Raw genomic sequence first — 19,635 nt, forward strand, 5'->3', positions numbered from 1 at the left:
TGCATCTGGAAGGAAGCAGAAAAGAGAATGCTTGTGAGGATGCATTAGAGGACTTGACATTCCCTATTCATTAATTTGTTCAGTATATATTTACCAAGCTTATACCGTGTGCCTGGCTTTGTGTTGGTCCTGGGGCTCTTGTGGGGTTTAAGTTGCAGAAGGGAAGAGAGATAAAGGCGAAAAGTAAATAAGCATAGCAATAGCTACATAATTAAAATTGTTAAAATTAAAAATTAAAGAAGTAAAATTAGAAGTATTAAGAGGGTTCAGGGTCATATAAGAGCCTTTAGAAGGGAGATGAATTATAATTAGGGGGTCGGGTCAGGGAGGGTTTCCTTGTGAAGGGTTTGAGTTAGGGTCTCAGCAATGAGTAGGAGTTATCCAGGCAACAGATAGGGAGCATTGCAGGCAGAGAGAACGGGAGGGAAGACCCCTGCAGTGGGTAGAGTTGATATTTTTGGGAAACTGGAAAGAAGCCAGTGTGGCTAGACATAGTTATTAAGGTGATAGTGGCATCAGATCAAAGTGGAGAGAGACACCCAGGTCCGGATCACACATGCTTTTCAGGCTGTGGCAAGGATTTCATTCTTGCTCCTTAATCTGATGAGAAACCACTGAAGGGATTTAGGCAGGTAATTTACGTGGTTAGATCTGTGTTTTTAAGATATTGCTCTGTCACACTGTGTGGAAAATGGATAAGAAGACTAATGTGGATCCATGACGAGCAGTTAGGGAGGTTGTTGTGCTCATCCGAGAAAGAGATGATAGTGGCTCTGACTAGCATGTCATGGGAGAGATGGAGGAAGGTGGAAAGCTTCCAGATATTTTCAGAAGTAAATTCTGTGACTTCACCACTAGCCGGCTATGGAGGTGAGGGAGAGAGGGGTATCACTGTCATGGGGTTGCCAGTGAAATTCGAATTTTAGATACATACCAATTTTTTTAGTATAAGTATGTCCCAATCGGTATTTGGGACATACTTATACCAAAAAAAATACATTACTGTTTATTTGATATTGAAATTTAACTTGGTATCTGTAATTTTATTTGCTTACTCTGACAACCATTACAGGAATAGCTCCTAGATTTTAGTCAAGAGTAAAAGAATGAAAGGTAATCCATTATTTATAGAGATAAGCAACAATGGAGTAGGTAAAATTTAGAGAAAAATATTTCTGCTCTGATGCTGCTTATTCCTAGTGGGGAGGAGATTATTAACAAAAAAAATGAGAAAAGATTCAGATAGCAATAAGCACTATGCATAGATTTTTAAAATGAGCTCATGTGGCAGTGATGGGGAATCTATTTTAAACTGGGCAGGCAGGGAAGGAGTCTCTGTTTAAATGATATTTGTGCTGAGATTTGAATGACAAGAAGAAGCCAGCAGTGCCAAGCACAGGAGGAAGAACATTCCACAGAAGCAGCGGCCAATGCAAAGGCGCAGAGATGGCAATGATATTGGCATGCTTGAGAAACACAAAAAAATGTGGGGTGGGTAGGGGAGGAGACTGCAATAAGAGAAGATTGAGAGATAGGAGACAGATCATGCAGGACTCTGCCAGACAAAGTAAGGAATTAGGATTTAAGTCTAGATGCAAAAAGATGTTACTAGAGGTTGTTACTGGAGGCAAGGTAACGATTAAAACTTTTGAAAGCTTGCTGTGGCTGTGTATGTGGAATTAATTGCAAAGAAGGAGACTGATGAGTAGCTATTGCAGTGGTTCAGGCAAGGAATGAAAATGACTTAGACCAGGACCAAAATAGTAGAGATGGAAAGAAGTGGATGGATTTGATACATTCAAGGTAGAGTTTAAAGGAATTGCTGACGGATGAGACAAGGGAGGTAAAAGAAAGAGAGAAGCAAAGATAACTCCAAAAGTTTGTGATAGAGCAACTGTAGATTGTAGCACCATTTACTGAGATGGGTAAGTTGGGAGATGAGTGGATCTAGCCAGGAAAATCATAAGTTTCCTTTTGCCCATATTTGAAATGTACATTAGGCATCAGTGTAGAGATATCAAGTAGGCTGTTGTACATATGGAAGTCGAGAATTCTGGAAATAGCTGCAAAGGGGCTCCAGGACTAAATCCCGGACATTTGGACATAAAGCACTGACATTTACAGGAAACTTACTGTATGCCAGATATTGTTCTAAGTAATTAATAGATATTATTTCACCACATCCTCACAGGAATCTATTTCAAATAGATGTAATTATTATTCCCTATTTACAGGTGATAAAAGTGAGACACAGAGTGATTAAGCAATTTCCAGATGTTCATACAGTTTGACAATGGAAGAGTCAAGATTTGAATGAAGCAGGTTGACTCCAAAAAAAAGAATGAGAAAGCGTGACAAGAGCAGTAAAAGAAAGTGGTGAATGTATGGTCTCATACAAGGGAAGGAAGAATTATATTTGTGTTTCTCATGGGAGAAATTGCTAAATATAGGGACAGTTTAAGAGCTGAATAAATGAAAATTAATTCAAACCCATCAACAACATCTGAATTCTCACAGGGCTCAACAGCACAAAGGGAGCATCAGATGACAGTGCTAAGGACATGGAGACACAAGAAAGGGCCTTTCCATGGAACAGAAGTACCATGGAAAGGCGGAAGGACTCTGTTATAGGCTTCTTGAATTTTTATAAAAGAATTGCAAAAATGAAGCTTTAAAGGAACAGTCTTTTCAACAAAAAGCCAAAGTGCTGTGGCGAGTTGGTTAGGGCTGTTTAACTGAGTAACATAACCACCATCTGGAAAGTGGAAACCACCATTGAGAGAAGGGATGTGACTACATCAGTGAGTGTCTGGAAATAAAACTCTAAGTGGTATACTGGATAAAACCGCCATTCCTTGTTAGCTGATGATATCGCCTAAGCTGTCGTTCTTGAGGTCTCACATTTGTTTAAGAAAAATAGCATTTCTTCATATTTGTCAACCTTTTATTAAAATGCTTGATTGTTCATTGTGTCAAGCACATAAATTAGGTGCACCACCTACATATAAGTTTATGGTCATAAGATGGGGACAGGTTCTCTGGATATTAAGAATATGTAAAGGCTTTGTTAACTCTTCTTACTTTATAGTCACCGATGCTGCTCATTGCAATAAAAGGAGTAAAACAGGCGGCCGCGAGTATCCAGAAGAAGGCGTCACTCAGGAACTCATACTCATAAGACATGTGCTCCTGAAATTACACAAAACGTGTGAGCTGATGGCAGTTGAGCATATGATTCACTTGTACTTTCCTAACTAAATCATTCAAATAAATGAATCAGTCTCACCACTCAAAGCACTTCCCAAGGTCCTGTTTGCAACTTCTTACCCACATTCGTTTTCAATCATGTGTTGCAGCAACTTGGACATTTTGAACAGGTGTCTTGATTTACTTGTGAAGAAGCAAGCTCCACCAAGTTGTATGAATTGGCTAAGGTCCCACAGTTAATAACTTGTGAGGTTGTAACCATCATAGACCAATTGGTACTGGCCCTATTGTATCTTATTGTATCAATAACAAAGTATCAAAGTTATTTTGCAGGGGCAATGAGCAAAAACTGCAAGTCATGTAGCTGGAGCATGCTCAGAAGACAGAAACCTTGTTCTCAGATGACCTCAAGCCACCTGGCAACCAAAAGTTCCCTAACTACAGAACTCAACATGAACAGAAAGTGGTGCAGGGAACTTAATAACAAACAAGGGTTCCCTTGACTTGCAGCACACTGGACTTATAAGACTGTTACACTCCCACCCTCCAATCAGACCCCACCAAGCTAGTGTTTTACATAACGACTCCCACTCCCAACTCCTTAAAATCTGTCCCTGCTTCAGCTCGGGGAGACAGATTTGAGCCTTGCCTCCTGTCTCCTTGCTTCAGTTGACCTTGCAATAAAGCCCTTTCTTCTCTCAAAAGCCAGTGCTATAGTATCAGCTTCTATGCAGATCAGGCAGCAAGCCCTTGCTTGGTAACAAGGTAAGCATAAAATTTCTGCTGTCTGACATCACGATGACAACATTTAGGCTGATGTTTTTGTTTTTGTTTTTAATTTTTTTAAAGATTTTATTTATTTATTTTTTCCCCCCAAAGCCCCAGTAGATAGTTGTATGTCATAGCTGCACATCTTTCTAGTTGCTGTAAGTGGGACACAGCCTCAGCATGGCCAGAGAAGTGGTGCACGCCCGGGATCCGAACCCGGGCCGCCAGCAGCGGAGCGCGCGCACTTAACCACTAAGCCGCAGGGCCGGCCCTAGGCTGATGTTTTAATAGACAATAGCATTTGTGGACTGTCAATGGATGAGTTACTTCATTACTCTCAGAAATTTGTGATAAATCAGTTCAGTTCAACATTTATGAAGAATCATTCCTCTGGCTCAACTTTATTCATAAGGAACAAATTCAAATGCCTTCAGGAACCTGGCAGATGTAAATTAATGAGTAGGTGGGCATTAGGAAATAAAAGTGATGGGGCTTGAATAAAAATGGTCAACACACACTCCATATAAAGGCGTTGAATTTAAAAAAGTTCAAAATCCTGTACAGGTTAAAGATGGCCTTGGGTTTTGCTAGAAGCCTTTAGTGGATCTACAATAAGTTGCCTCACTATACTGCAAGTTATCTGAGGTCAGGTGTCATGAGTTTTAAGATCTCCTTACTTTTCTCTTAGCCCCTCCTAAAACTTGGTGCCCGTCAGAGATCGTATAGCACATAAAACTGCCTAAATAAAGATGCATATGAAGATGGAGATGGAGAAGGTGGAGATGAAGCCCTGGAAGGGGAAGAAAGAGTACCAAGGACCACCTCACCCATTTGACATCTTTGCCTATGGTCAGCCTTGTTGATTTTCCAGATTTGGAAGATCTTTGGGATGGAAAATTCATAATTAGTCTCAACAGCCAGCTCCCTTACTCGCAACTTGGTTCATAAATAACATTTTATGTCCATATTAGATTATACCCACCTACAGTCAAGTTTACCGGGGCTTAGACTGGAAGGACCCACAGAGACACTTGATATTAACTGGGTAGTTTGGTCGGGTGAAAACTTACAGGAGGAGCTGGTTGGGAACACTTCAGGACACTCTGATAGATGGTTAAAGTCATTGAGTGGAGTCAGAAGCAAGGTTTGAGCTACAGTGAGCTCTTTTCTTTAGGATCAAGGAGATTGGGCTTCAGAATTGTAGAAGTATGCCAGGAGCTGAGTGTGGAAATCAGGAGCAATTTCAAAGAGGGAGAATTTATCTACACATGATCTCAAGGTCAGCTGGGCTGGAGGGTAGCAAATATTTTGTAGTAAAGCCATCTTTTTAAAAGCAAGAACTCAGGTCAGGTGGTTTATTCATCCTTGGGCACACTCTATTCTTGGTTATCCAGATACTTGACTTGTCTCTTCAAATATAACACCTAATGAAACATATCACACCTCTATGTACTGCAGTTTCCTCAGCTGTATAATAATAACAATAATAATAATACCGCCTATCTCAAAGTCTTGTTAGGATATTTAAATATGATAATACATGTAAATCACATAGTAAATGTTCTAAATATTCAAGGTTCACTTGGGGCCTCACGTGAACAGGGAGACAGTTTTTCTGCCCTAGAGATTTCAGAAGGAAGGAGAACTGCCGAGATGTGGCTTGAGAGGACAATAATATAAAGTGCTGATGAAGATGGAGGAACCCCCATCACATCCCAAATCTCTATAGCTTTCCATCAGTGGGCAAGAAGCACTCATCAGTTCTCAGAGCTCTTTTTGAAAAGCACGGAGGTTAAAGAGGGGAATAAGTTGTTAAACTACCTGGATGATGGCCATATCAAACAATGAACAATGGAAACTGGAGAAAGCTTGATGGTGTGGGCTTCTCTTCAGCAGCCTAAGAGACATTTTGCTCTGCAACAGTGAGTGTGTCTTCACCCACAGAATGGACTAGGGTCAAAGCTAAACACTACCCCAAGACGATCACACAGGTCACCTAGGCTGTGGCAACCGCATAAGTAGAAGGTACCAGTAACAGACACAACGGGAGAAAGCAGAGGTGTCTCCACAGCACCATTTCTTTCTACCTTGATCTCTCCATCCTTCCTTTCTGCTCCCAGGCTGGCCATGTTTTGTTCAGAAGGGAGAAGAAAGGGAGGTGTTCCAGAGAGAGCTCACTCTCTCTTTTCTACTCCAAGATGTTAGACAATAAAAAGGAATGAAAGAGCAAATCACACCACCACCACCTGCCCCAATCCACTTCCTTTAGGTCACATATTGACCCCCAGTGTTTGAATCAGCTAGGAAATTGAAGTTTGGGACAGCACTGGAATATTTCTCAATAACAAAAAGTGACCAGGAAACTATAGAATATGCCCAAGGTGTCATTTGGGCAAAGAGAGATTCAACACAGCAAGATGAAAGAGATGACTTGAAGACATAGATGTGCACACCCTCCTCCCCACTGTGGAGATTCTGACTCAGGATCTGAGCAGATCTGGCAAGTTATTTTTTAAACAAGATCTGCTCCTAGTTCTAATTCAGCCAGTCCCCTATCTAGTCAAAGCTGTACGTTCTTCAATGGAAATGATGCATTCCCTAGAAAAATAATATTAACATCAGTGATGACAATAAGTACAATTTATTGAGCACCCATGGTTTTCAAGGTTTATGTGCCTTATCGCTGGTCTTTACAATAACTCAGCCAACTCAGTCTGGTGTTCACATTGCATCATTTACTTCTTAAAACCTTTATGATAAACTTTTTATCTGTGTTTTTTTGTGGATTGGTGAACCAAGGCCTACAGAAGTCAAGTTGTTAAGAAGGCCACATGGTCTGGCCCTTAAGACTTTGGCTGTTTCAACTATGTCCTACTACCTAGGGCCACAAATGGTGACAGATCTAAGACCAAAAGTCATCATTTCTTTTTCCTGATTAATTATATTATCTGCTGTTCCATTGACCCTAAGTCATCCAACTAAAATTATAACGTTATGGAATCATTGCTAAATATTGTGTGTGTGTGTATATGTGTGTGTGTAAGTATAGTAATTAATATGTATATAAACATAAACTTATTCAAGAATAAGTTCACAAAAATTTACGTGATGTTATTTCAGCATTCCATGTATTTTCTTGAAAACTTCTTATGGCTTGGTATAAGTGAGATAATATTATACTTACTTCAAAATATGTGCTCCTGTCAGTCTGAATGTGTTCTGAAGAATTGAAAATTCCAAGTAGCCCATTGCTAATGATATCCATGAGGACAGGAAAGCAATTTAGCCTTTTGGTATTACATGCTATTGAAAATCTGTGATCCTGAAATATAACAAATATGCATTCTAAGTCCTCAGAAAGTAAATATAAAATTTAATGAAAGAATAAAGTAGAAAATCCTTCAAATTATTGGCAATACAGTAGGGCTAAAGCACTGAATGTGACTGATATCACCATCGCCCATATCATCCCATTAATTCACAATCTACTTCCAGGAATCCAGTATGTTGGTCTCTACCTACAGTAGCATCAGCCATGTGGTTATTTATGCCTAAACTCTCACAAGACAAAATACCCCAAATGATTTTTTAGGAGCAACACTATCAAACTCCGTAATGCAACCTCACTTTAACATGGCAGTAGGCTTTATTTCAAAATATGATACATCGATTTTATAAAGAATGTGTGAATACTGGGAAAGCAGGAGGCAGATAGCTGTTGTAATGAAAGCACAAATACTGAGCTGGTAATAGCAACCTGCATGTAGAATGTGTTTAAAAACGACATTACATATATATTAAAAACATGATTATTTGTCCTTCAAATAGAAAGCATATAAGTTAATTATCTATATTGCCCAAAATACGGGCAAGCTTTGAGCATACATTTGTGCAATCATAAATAAATCAAGTGCATTGCGTCTAGCCTAATTACTGATAGTGATGTTTATTGATATTAAGGGCGCCATTTTTTAAAACTATTATTCTGAATATACTGGAAACTAACTTGGTTAAGACATATCGAGGACTGGGGCCGGCCCGGTGGCGCAAGCGGTTAAGTGCGGGCGCTCCGCTGTGGCGGCCCGGGGTTCGCCGGTTCGGATCCCGGGCGCTCACTGATGCACTGCTTGGCAAGCCATGCTGTGGCGGCGTCCCATATAAAGTGGAGGAAGATGGGCACGGATGGTAGCCCAGGGCCAGTCTTCCTCAGCTAAAAGAGGAGGATTGGCAGATGTTAGCTCAGGGCTGATCCTCCTCACAAAAAAAAAAAAAAAAAAAAAGACATATCAAGGACCAATTTCTTACTTATCATAGGTAATTTCTTACTCTATTTTTGGCATGGAAATTACTTCTGAAAATTAGCTCAGACAAGCTACCAGTGGTCAAGCTTTGTGACACTTAACTGTTGTGATTTATACATGTAACACTCTTCCCATCTTCTCCACTTGTCTGTTATAAACTCCTACAGGGTCTAGGCAGGTAATATACACGAGTGAAGCAGTGTGGAGATATGGCAAGCTGAAAGAATAGTCCAAGGCTACATGGGGCAACGGTTTCTCAGTTCCAACTGCAGACTGCCAGAATGGGTGAATGGAGGGATTTTTCAAGAGAAGCCAGAAATCTACAATTTTATGTGAAATATGCCAATCTTAAAATTGCCAAATAAGGCAATTCTAAAGCTTTAATGAGCAGACTAATCCCCTGCAGATCTTATTAAAGTGCAGATTCTAACTCAGTAGGTCTGGGGAGGGGCCTGAGATTCTGCATTTCTAACAAGCACCCAGGTGATCCAGTAATGTTGATTCAGGAACCACCCTTTGAGTTGCAGAAAACTAAGGCATTTTTTTTAAACATCAGATAGCTGAGCATAAACATTTATCTGAAGGTTTGACCCACTTGTGTAAAGTTTAGCTAGTAGGACTTGAGCTTTTTTCCCATTAAAAACACACAAAAATCTACCGTGAAAAAATTAAGAGCTAATATTTTTTTTGTAACTGGAGTTGAAGTTCACAATATACATTAATCAGATTTATGTTTGGAGGATTCATCAAAATGTCATTTGAGTTGAAATTCAATTAAGAATAAGATTTAAATTAATTATTGGAATGAAATACAATTTATAATAAGATTTAAATGCATTATTAATTATAACAGTGCATACAATTTAACAAGGAATAAAATCAAATGGCATTTCATTATATATTGTTTTAATGGAGGCTGTGGGCAAATAATTATAGTCCACCTTCTCTAAAAATGAGAAATATCCCATTTGTTTGCGTCAAATTGGTCTTTTATGCCAGTTGATATGTATTACTCAAATTGCACACTCATCTTTGGTGAGATGCAGCAATCAGAGCCCAACATACCTTGTTATCACCTGACACAGTGATTGCGCCATTGTATGATGGCTCATTCGGGCCATTTCTAGTTCCAAAGGCATCCACTTGCAAAGCTATGTTCTGCTGCTTCAGTGAATGTATAAAGTCATCAATGCTTGACCCTACCATGAAGGTAAAGATCAAAAGAAGCAACAGTGAAGAAAAACAATAGTCAAGCAATATTTTAGAAAAAAATAAATGATGTCACTCAAAGCATACCATAATAAGAACTATCTAAGGATTTCCTTAAAAAGCAGAATTGATGCTGTGGTACTAAAATCCATTCTAATATCAAGGATATGACAAAGTTTCTTTACCTAGAGCCTAGACATTTACTTATAATTTCTCTTAGTACAAAAATACTATTTAAAATTAACATTATAATCCTTGAAGATCTTAATCTTCTATTTTCTTAGAAATTTGGAACAGATTTTTTTTCCAGACATCAAGAATGCATAGTACTTAAAAAAATGTTATGGGGGCTGGCTTGATGGCATAGTGGTTAAGTTCACTTGCTCCGCTTTGGTGGCCTGGAGTTCGTGGGTTCGGATCACAGGCACAGACCTACACACCACTCATCAAGCCGTGCTGCGGCGGCGTCCCACATACAAAGTAGAGGAAGACTGGTAGAGGAAGACTGGCATGGATGTGAGCTCAGGGATCATCTTCCTCAAGCAAAAAGAGGAAGATTGGCAACAGATGTTATCTCAGAGCCAATCTTCCTCACCAAACAAAAAAAAAGTTATGGAAAAACCTCAAAGATCAGTCAATGATCCACCTTCCTGAATCCCCTTGTGTTGCTTTGTGCAGTAAGCTCTATGGTTTAAGTAAACTTGCAATAATGTGTTTCTAAAACAAACTCTCCAACCTTGTATTTTTCATTTTGAAATTAATTTCCTATTTGGCCTCATATGTGCTTTCTAAAACATACAGAATATCTTTCCTTTGTGGTTTGTGTTGTCTGTGGAATCTCTCAACAAGAACCGGCAGGTGAAAGTTGCTCTGTAGCCCCACGTTCACCTGTTTTGTTGATGACCAGTAGGTGGGTCAGAGGAGCCTGAGGTGGTTGTCCCGGTGAGAGGAAGTACATATTAGGAGACAGTCCCCAAGAATAAGTTTTTTGATATAACTCATAAAATAGATGTTCCAAAATCTGAGGGCAAAGGCTAATGCCAAAAAGCAATAATCTACATGGAGGAAAAAGTAAAAGAAAAAAAATCATCTATAGCAACTTTCGTCGGTTAAGTTTGAGCAGATAATGGATGTTATAACAGAAATAAATTATAAGCACTAACCAAACATATGAATCATGCTTTTTCTCCCCTTTTTCTTCTTTCTAAAATGAGATTGTTCCTGTGTAGTTATCCTTGATTTCTCTCTCTCTCTCTCTAAATGCCCCTCCCCCTCAACCTTTGGACGTCTCATTCAAGCTTATAAAGTCTGCTGATTATGACTCTTAAATCTCTCTCTCCAGTGCCCACTTCTTTGCTCTGTCTCAGTCTTGCATTTCTTCCTTCTACTGGACTACTGCAAGCTGGCATGTCACCAACTCCCTGGCTTACTACACTCTGAACATTTTCTCCCTCCTGCTCCCAATTTCTATAAATTACGACATTTTCTCATTCACTTGGGCTCCAAGGCTCAGTCATTTTACACTCATTTCTCTCTCTTAAGTCCCTTTTCCAAATGGTTGAAAAATTCTATAGCTCATATCATCGTTGCTTGCCTCCAAATCTTCTTCTCTCTTCCACATTTCAAGTTTAGACCTTAATTTTTTCTTTCCTGACCTCTTTCAATATTGTCCTAAATGATTGTTTTCCTTGTCTCCAAAGTCTGCTGTTTCCGAACCATTTTGCACTGTTGCCCCATTAAATTTCTTAGCATTCTGTTCTAGTTATATCAATAGCCTGTTCAAAATAAAAAATAAAAGCTTAATAGTTCCTTATTATTCATAAAGTCCAAACTCTTTAGCTCCATATAATATATTATCAAAATTATTTTTACTCTTTTGAACACTCTATGCTGCCATTAAATTAATAACAGTTCTTCAGACTCCCCATGTATCTCTATGCTCAGGACTGCCCCCTCTGTCTGAATTTCCATTCTCTTCTCTTTCCTTAGCTAAATGTTTCATTTTCCTACACCAAATTCAAATTCTCTCTCATGTAAAATTCTTTTTTCGGATTTCTCTATTTGGAAACAATCTGTCTCATAGTGAATGTTACACTTGACAAAATTGCCCTAATTTTGTACTATGCTTTTTCAGTATACCTCTAATCACCAAGAGCTGAATCTCATGTTTGATTGATTTTGATGTCTTACAGACATTTAAAACAGAGTGTTATGCAGAGGTTCTCACAAATATTTTTGAATGAATGAGTGTCCTGAGTGGAGTGCAGGTAGTATTACTCAATGAAGAGTCTGAAGCTATAGAGGAATGTGTGAACCACATAGTAGGTTCCAGATAGTAACATGAAGCCTAGGCTAAGATAAGCCCTGGCACAGAGCTACTTTGGGGAAAGAGGCAAGTGTTTCGGATGGGACCTCAGTGCTAACTTCCATGCTTCTGAAAAACTACTTCAACCCTTTGATAAGAGCAGATTCTGTATGAAATTAAAAGAAAAAAATCCCAAACTTTCTTTGGTTTAAATACATACCCACCTAAGCAATTAAAAATTGGTTTCTATGTTAATAAGACCATATGCAGTTGCTGGAATTCATTCTATCTGAAGTTTTTTTTCTCTTTTGAATGCACTGACCAAACATACCTGAAACACTTGGGTACTCACATGGTCAACAGAGTTTTTTTTTCATTCTTTAACTTGAGGAAGCGAACTTTTGCTATGGCACATAGCTGCTGCCTCCAGAGAGCCAGGCCGCTGGCTGCTTTCTTTGTTTCCTTAAAGGAAGACAACACTTGTTCCAGCTCAACAAGGCTTTCTGTGTCTCTGTTTCTATCACTTTTTAAATGTCCCCAAATTCCAATGTCTATAAAACATAAAATCAGTGATTTATAAAGTGCCATTTTAGATGTGCATTATTTAGATATTGCTGTGATCATCTTTTCACAAAATGGTGTCAGAGTAGAGAGTCTTGAACAAAAGATAGAGCTAATCTATTTCATGGCACTACTAGAGAAACAACTGAAGAAATGGGAAAGGAAGCAAAAGAAATGATATAATGCAAGAAGACAAAAGTGATATAATAAAAGAAAATCTTGTATTTTCTGAAAAATAGTTCTGTGTCTGCAGCTTTAAAGGACTTAATTCATTCTGCAGAAACCAATGAAAATAAACCCTTATTTTAGCCTAGAAAAAATCTATTCATTGCAAGAGATAAATAGTCTTAGTATTTCTGACCAAATTGGAAGAGTTAGTACATATAGACCCACCTCTCACCTCCATAAGAATAGGAAATTGGTAGAGACAATATTTTTTAATATAGCCCTGGGTGAAAACAAGGTAAAAGTTACTTCTTTTGGAAGAGGAGCCTAGAGAAACTGATCAACTTTAGATTTTTAGAAAGCTATAAGACGTGTACATTAAAAGTTAAGTGTAACCACTAAGAAGATATCAAGTTCATAACTTCAAAAGTGGATCAAACAGAGATTTAAAAAATACTTGATCAATCAGAAAAAAAATGAAAAAGCGTAGTCAAGAGTAAACCAGAAACAAGAAAATAATTAACTAGAAATTAGAGAGAGAAGGCAGAATATTTTTCAAGGAATGACAATTAGACTGACAGAAAATTTTTCAACAGCAACAATGGAATCCTGAAGACAATGGAATAACAGCCTCAAAATACTACAAGTAAGTGTCAATCTACAATTCTAATTTTCTTTTCTCTACAGCACTTACATTACATATTTGCTGTCTGCTCCATGAGGACCTAGTCTTGCACACTGCTGTATTCCCTGTGCTTAGTAAGACGCATGGTACAAGATCAGAAATTCACGGTTGGAGACCAGCATTGAGAGAAGAGGAAAGAAGGAGACAGAAATACATTTCTTCTCTGCTCTAAGTTTTCCCAAGACCAGACTGAATCATAGCACCTCCAAAAGCATATAAATTCATCATTCAGAGTATATTTTCAAGATAAAATATTGCACAGAAAGACAAAATTCAAGTTTTTTTTTTACCTGATTCATCAATAGCTGATTTTCCTTCTAACTTCAAGAACACTTCATTCAAAGTTGTCATAGAAACACCATAATTCTCAATGCCCTGGTTAGAACATCTATCGAGATCCCTATAAAGGTCTAAAAGTAAGCACAAAAATGCATCAAAAACTATAGTTTATAATGAGATTGATAATAATCATATTCTTTAAAAATAGAAAACATTTGTGATAGGCCAAATGCATTAATCAGAAACAAAACTATGATATAGACATTTCCCTATTTCTAAAATAGTCTATATAGTGTGTTAGTTTCCATGACTTCTTGAGTATAAAATTCAAAACATTTACTTTTTCATTCTTAGAAAACTGCTATATGGGGGGTTTTGAAAAAAATTATTATATTTACTGTTTTAAAAAATTTAGTTCTATTAGACTATAGGGAGTGTTAGTGGACTGAAGGCTTGTGCTCCCCCCCAAAATTCATATGTTGAAACTCTATCCCCCAATGTGATGGTAGTAGGAGGTGAGGCCTTTGGGAGGTGATTAGGATTAGATGAAGCCATGAGAGTAGAGCCCTCGTGAATGCGATTAATGCCTTTCTAAGAGTCACAAGAAAGCTTGCTTCCTCTCTCTGCTTTCCGCCATGTGAGGATACAAGGAGTCAGCAGTCTGGAACCCTGAAGAGGTCTCTCACCAGAACCCAACCGTGCTGACACCCTGATCTTGAACTATGAGAAATAAATATCTGTTGTTTGTAAGCCACCCGGTCTATGGTATCTGTTATAGCAGCCCAAACTAAGATAGGAAATGATTAATTCTAAACCTACATTAATTAAGGAATATTTTCCAGACAATAGAGATTTGTGATTTCATGTTAGGGATAATTGTTAGGCAACGTAATAACAAATGAAAAAGAACTGATGTTTATAGAAATAATTAGGTGCTGCAGAATTTTCCTTTGTTTAAAAATATATACGTTAGGGCCGGCCCCGTGGCTTAGCGGTTAAGTGCGGGCGCTCCGCTGCTGGCGGCCCAGGTTCGGATCCCAGGCGCGCACCGACGCACCGCTTCTCCGGCCATGCTGAGGCCGCGTCCCACATACAGCAACTAGAAGGATGTGCAACTATGACATACAGCTGTCTACTGAGGCTTTGGGGGGAAAATAAATAAAATTATAAAAAAATATATATATATATATATATGTATACGTTAAAGGAAAGGACAAAGTAACTTTTCGTTTTCTCCCCCTCTCTCCTCTTCCAGCTTCTGCCCATGGTATGAAAATTACATAAAAGCCTTGAAAGAGGGTAGGTCTTCATGAGGGATTAGTGGGTCATTTTGAGAGATTACTTTTTTTAATAAAAGATATTGGAAATGATCCTTGGACAGTTCAGGAAATTTGAAAGTAGAATAAAGAATAATTCAAATATTGGGAGAAATTAAATGTTTCTATCTTAATGGTATGTTAGATAAAGAAAAATAGAGATGTATTCATGATTTCTAATGAGTCCTTAAGTCCATCTAAATGTTGGTTCTTTTTCAGTCTTTCTCTAAATTGTGCATCCCCCTTTGAAATGCATTTAATAAGCAATCAGGTAACACTTGGTTTTGAGGACCTCATAAGGACTTCTGTTTTCATAAGTGATACTTATATCCAAGACATTGTGTATGCATCTAAGACTACCATTATTTCACTGATTTTAAGATGAATACGTTTCATCATCTTTTAATGTATTTGAAATGAGCATGTATTATAAATGCAGGTAGGTCATATTTTAAATGTCAACATGATTTCTTTCTGTTTCTTGGTAGCACATCCTGTAGTAGAGGGTATCTTAGACTTGGTGAAATACTATAGGTACTACATGTCAGGTATTATTCCAGGTGCTCTATTTATATTTAATATTTTAATAATAAATGTAAATATATTAAATCATTTACTCCTCATAAAAACCCTATAAAGTTAGTACTATTATGATCCCCTTTTTACAAATGAGGAAACTGAGGCACAGAAAAGTAACATAACCTGTCCGGGATTACAGAACTAATAACGACATCGCTGGGATTGGAAACGGGCCAGTCTGGCTCTAGCACTGGATCTTTCAATCACTGCACCCTATTGCCTGGTGCTGTATTTCTTCATTAACCATGATTCTGGCAGGCTTATTGATTCACGCATGCAGCGATGGACCCAGTATCCTCCATTAAAAGTTGGCAAGTTCCTTGAACGCGATAAAGCAAACACAATTTGATGGGTTACATTTAAAAAAAAAATGTAATCTGCCTCAAAACTCTTGGGAAATGAAACAGCACATTGGGAGACCAGATACAAAAGTGGTAAAGACAATGGTCCTCCAGGCTTTTGTATCTGCAGCAAAGTCATGAATCTTAGAACGTTTGGCAACACGAAGATTGATCATAATTACTATTTGACTACTTAGATTATAACATCATGTCATGGTCTTTATAAAGCAATCTACATATTGTGTACCATTCCCTTACTCGCCTTCAATACTCTGCGAGGCTTTCCCAGATCTCTTCCTGCTCAGACTGCACTCTTTCATTCATTCCTGAAACGTATTTCCCAAATATTCCCAATTTTAGCTTGACGCTATCCCGTACCTCTTAATTGCACATGTTGCAGCTTGAGGCGTATTCAACGTCTTTGTGCCTCAGTTCAGTCATAAGTGATGTGGGGATGTTATCAGAGGCTAATATTAGAAGTGACCTTAGGGTGGGGAATATTAAATGAATTAATGCACAGTGCCATGCACTTAATAGGCATTAAAATGTTAGTCATCATTGTTAGCACCACTGTTACTGTTAGTAACTCCATTATAAATCATTCTGTGGTCTCTGCATTCTGTTACCTGGAAATTTGTTTGTCCTTTCCAAAGGCAAAATATATACAAGCTTTTCTTCACTTTGTGCTGTTAATTTGGCATCAGGGATGTGCTGTTTAACAAGTGATGTTATACTGTCTGGATTGCACATTTCATTCAGATGCAAACTAACATTTGAAAAGAGTAAATTAAAGTTATTTTTCTCTAACACTATCTCTACAAACAATTGTAGTATGTGCTTGTTTCTTCATTAATATTTATGAGACAAACAAATGTATACTCTAATGGAAGAAGCAAGATATAAAAATACTAATGTAGTCCAAACGGTATAATCCGTGCAACATGGCAGAAGAACTAGCAGAAGGGATAATTAGAGACAGATAAGCTGACTTAAAGAGTCAGTTATTCAGAAAAAGAGATATTTGGCTAGATCTTGGCTAGAGTGAGGTAGAGGAGAATGCGCTATTTTGTCTCCACCTATTAAAAAATTCAACTTTGAACTCTCTCTTTGCAGTAAAGTATGAGTTCTGCAGAAACTAAGACTTGAACATGGTAAAAACAAAAACGGAGGTAATTTGATACAGTCACTAAGAACATGGTCCTAATGTCCTGCTGATCCATGCTCCAGAACTCAGGCTTAATGTCTCTGAGCATTAGTTTTCTAACCTGTGAGATGGAATAATCCTCAGCTCTCAAAGAATTTCAAAACACAGAACAAAAAAAAGTGTGTATGAGAAAGCACAGGGCCTTGAACTAAGTAAACTTTCATATATTCTATCTATGTTAACTAATTTTATCATTTTTTTGGTCCTAAATTTATCGATAATGATGGAATGGTAGATTTGGTCAGGTTAAACACTTAGAGTAAATAATGCGGGATCCATTTAACCACTGGGAATGAAGTGATTTGAATTTTTAAAAGAAATATTAATATTTTAGTGGGAAATATAAGAAACAATTCATATCACACCTGTAATCTTGTTCCAAAGATTCTACCACTTATAAATCATATGAGATTGGGCAGATTATTAAAACTCTCTGACATGTCAAAGGAGGATAATAATGCCATCTTCTTAGAATTATTTGGAGGATTAAACATGATTATATGAGTATTCCATATGTAAATATCTTAGCAACACATAATTTAAAAGTTAAATTAACTAAGTTAAAAAGATAGCCAACACTTAATAAGTGATAGATGTTACTTGATAATGATGGGGGGGAGTCAAGATGGCGGCGTAGGCAGACTCTGAACTCACCTCCTCCCGTGGACACAGCCAATTTACAACTACTCGTGGAAAAATTACCCCTGAGACAGAACTGAAAACTGGATAAGAGGAACTCCTGCAACAACGGACAATCCTAACTGGGGTGGAAGAGGCAGAGACTCCCTTCTGGAGAGAAAAACGCCGCCGTCACAAGCCGCCAGCTTCACGGCCGCCGGGAGCAGCTCACAGGTACACAGCCTCCCTGGAGGCGCCGGGCCCCTGAGCCGGGGAGCGCCCCCGCTGTGGGCATTTTGTGACCCAGCACAATTGAGACCAGCAGCATAATATCTGACTTTGCCTGCTACTAAAGCATTGGGGAGCACCCCCAGAAAACCCGGTTCACAAAGAAACTAAAACTGGCTCTTAAAGGGCCCGCGCACAAACTCACCCGTTTCAGAAAGCATCCTAAAATCACCAGAAAGAAAGGTGCACAGTGCTTGGTGACAAGAGACTCACCTAATAGGCCCTGGAGTGCATCTCGGTGAGGGTGAGACCTCTCCAGGACTGGGACATTGGCGGTGGCCATTGTTGTGGCCTGGTGTGAGCGTGCAAGGACACAGACGCCATTGGAGTTCTCCCTGAGACCTGCTAGCCCAGGGTCTGCTCCACCCGCCAGAGCACCCGATTTAATCCAGCTCAGCCAGGGCAGGCAGCAGCCCACCCTAGAGACTAGCCCCACTCCAACAACAAGCCCTCAGGCAACGTGTGGGCCTGCATAGATTGGTGACTGGATTCTCTGCAGCCTGGCAACTGAGCTGACTTGAGCGGGGCAGGGTGTGCACAAGGAGCGGGTGGAGAGTGTGGGGCGGTGGCAGAGTGTGTGGGGCTCCCGCCGTGGAGAGACTGGGGCCACTTGGGGAGGTCGGGAGCTCACACGGGGGCAGGACTGTGTTGATTGTGTGTGTGGACCTGTGGGCGGCAGGGCTTCTCAGCCACAGAAGACTTGTACTTCTCAAAGACCCACATAGGAGGTTTGCTCCACCTTCCAAAACCTGAAACAATTGGGTGCTCCTGTGCCTGAGGCCAGCCCCACCCAGCTGCAATCCTCAGAGAGCTGACAAGAGACCTAATAGGCTAGAGGCTTACAGCAATTGTAAGGCCCTGAGCCTAACAACCTGACACGGGTGAGGGCCTACTCACTTAAAAGAAATACTGCAACACAAATGTGGTATTAGAACTTGCAGCCAACTGTGCTGGGGCTCCCCACAGCTGATAAAGAGACTGAAGGGCCCACAACAACTACAAGCAGCTGAGCATTACAACAGCTGGCCAGGAGCATAACTCAGCCTCCTGGGCGCCTACAGGAGAGCAAACAGGCCACAGCAGAAGGATACACGTAGCCCACATAGGGGTCAAATTCCCTGGAACATTGAGAACTGAGGGAAGCACACTGGAAGCCTCCTAAGCCATCACTTACATAAGGTCACCTATCCAAGAGCAGGAGACGTAGCTGACCTACCTAATACGTAGACACAAGCACAGGGAAAGAGGCAAAATGAAGAGGCAAAAGAATACATTCCAAGTAAGGGGAACAGGACAAAACCCCAGAAAAGGAACTTAGTGAAACAAGAAATGAGCAACCTACCCGACAGAGAGTTCAAACTAAGAGTGTTAAGGATGCTCACTGATCTGGGAGAAGAATAGATGGACTCAGTGAGAATGTCAACAAAGAAATGGAAGATATAAAAAGAACCAATCAGAAATGAAGAATACAATACTGGAAATGAAAAACTCATTAGAGGGACTCAAAAGCAGAGTAGAGGATACAGAAGAACGGATCTGTGAGCTGGAAGAAAGACTAGAAGAAATTACCCAAGGTGAACAGGTAAAAGAGAAAAGAATTAAAAAGAGTGAGGACAGTCTAAGGGACCTCTGGGACAACATCAAGCGCACTAACATCCGTGTTATAGGTGTCCCGGAAGGAGAAGAGCGAGACAAGGGCAGAGAATCTATATCATGAAATACTAGATGGAAACTTCCCTACGCTAAGGAAGGAACCAGACCTCCAGGTACAGGAGGCCCAGAGAGCCCCAAACAAGATAAACCGAAAGA

The 19,635-nt window shown here is 39.3% G+C and overlaps 1 protein-coding gene across 1 annotated transcript in view; it reads right to left on the reverse strand.

Moving 5' to 3' along the window:
- Positions 1–19,635, reverse strand: part of ABCA9 (ATP binding cassette subfamily A member 9) — a 57,124-nt gene that overhangs the window by 20,109 nt on the left and 17,380 nt on the right. Inside the window, exons 16-22 of the mRNA XM_004432697.3 lie at positions 16,343–16,482; positions 13,492–13,611; positions 12,143–12,341; positions 10,374–10,540; positions 9,342–9,475; positions 7,160–7,297; positions 3,082–3,189 (exon numbers count right to left, since the gene is read on the reverse strand). Of these exons, the coding sequence (XP_004432754.2) occupies positions 3,082–3,189; positions 7,160–7,297; positions 9,342–9,475; positions 10,374–10,540; positions 12,143–12,341; positions 13,492–13,611; positions 16,343–16,482 (1,006 nt within the window). The remainder of the gene's footprint in view (positions 1–3,081; positions 3,190–7,159; positions 7,298–9,341; positions 9,476–10,373; positions 10,541–12,142; positions 12,342–13,491; positions 13,612–16,342; positions 16,483–19,635) is intronic.

Source organism: Ceratotherium simum, chromosome 16 (assembly GCF_057802395.1).
Source record: "Ceratotherium simum simum isolate JZ-2026a chromosome 16, ASM5780239v1, whole genome shotgun sequence".
NCBI classification, from domain to species: Eukaryota; Metazoa; Chordata; class Mammalia; order Perissodactyla; family Rhinocerotidae; genus Ceratotherium; species Ceratotherium simum.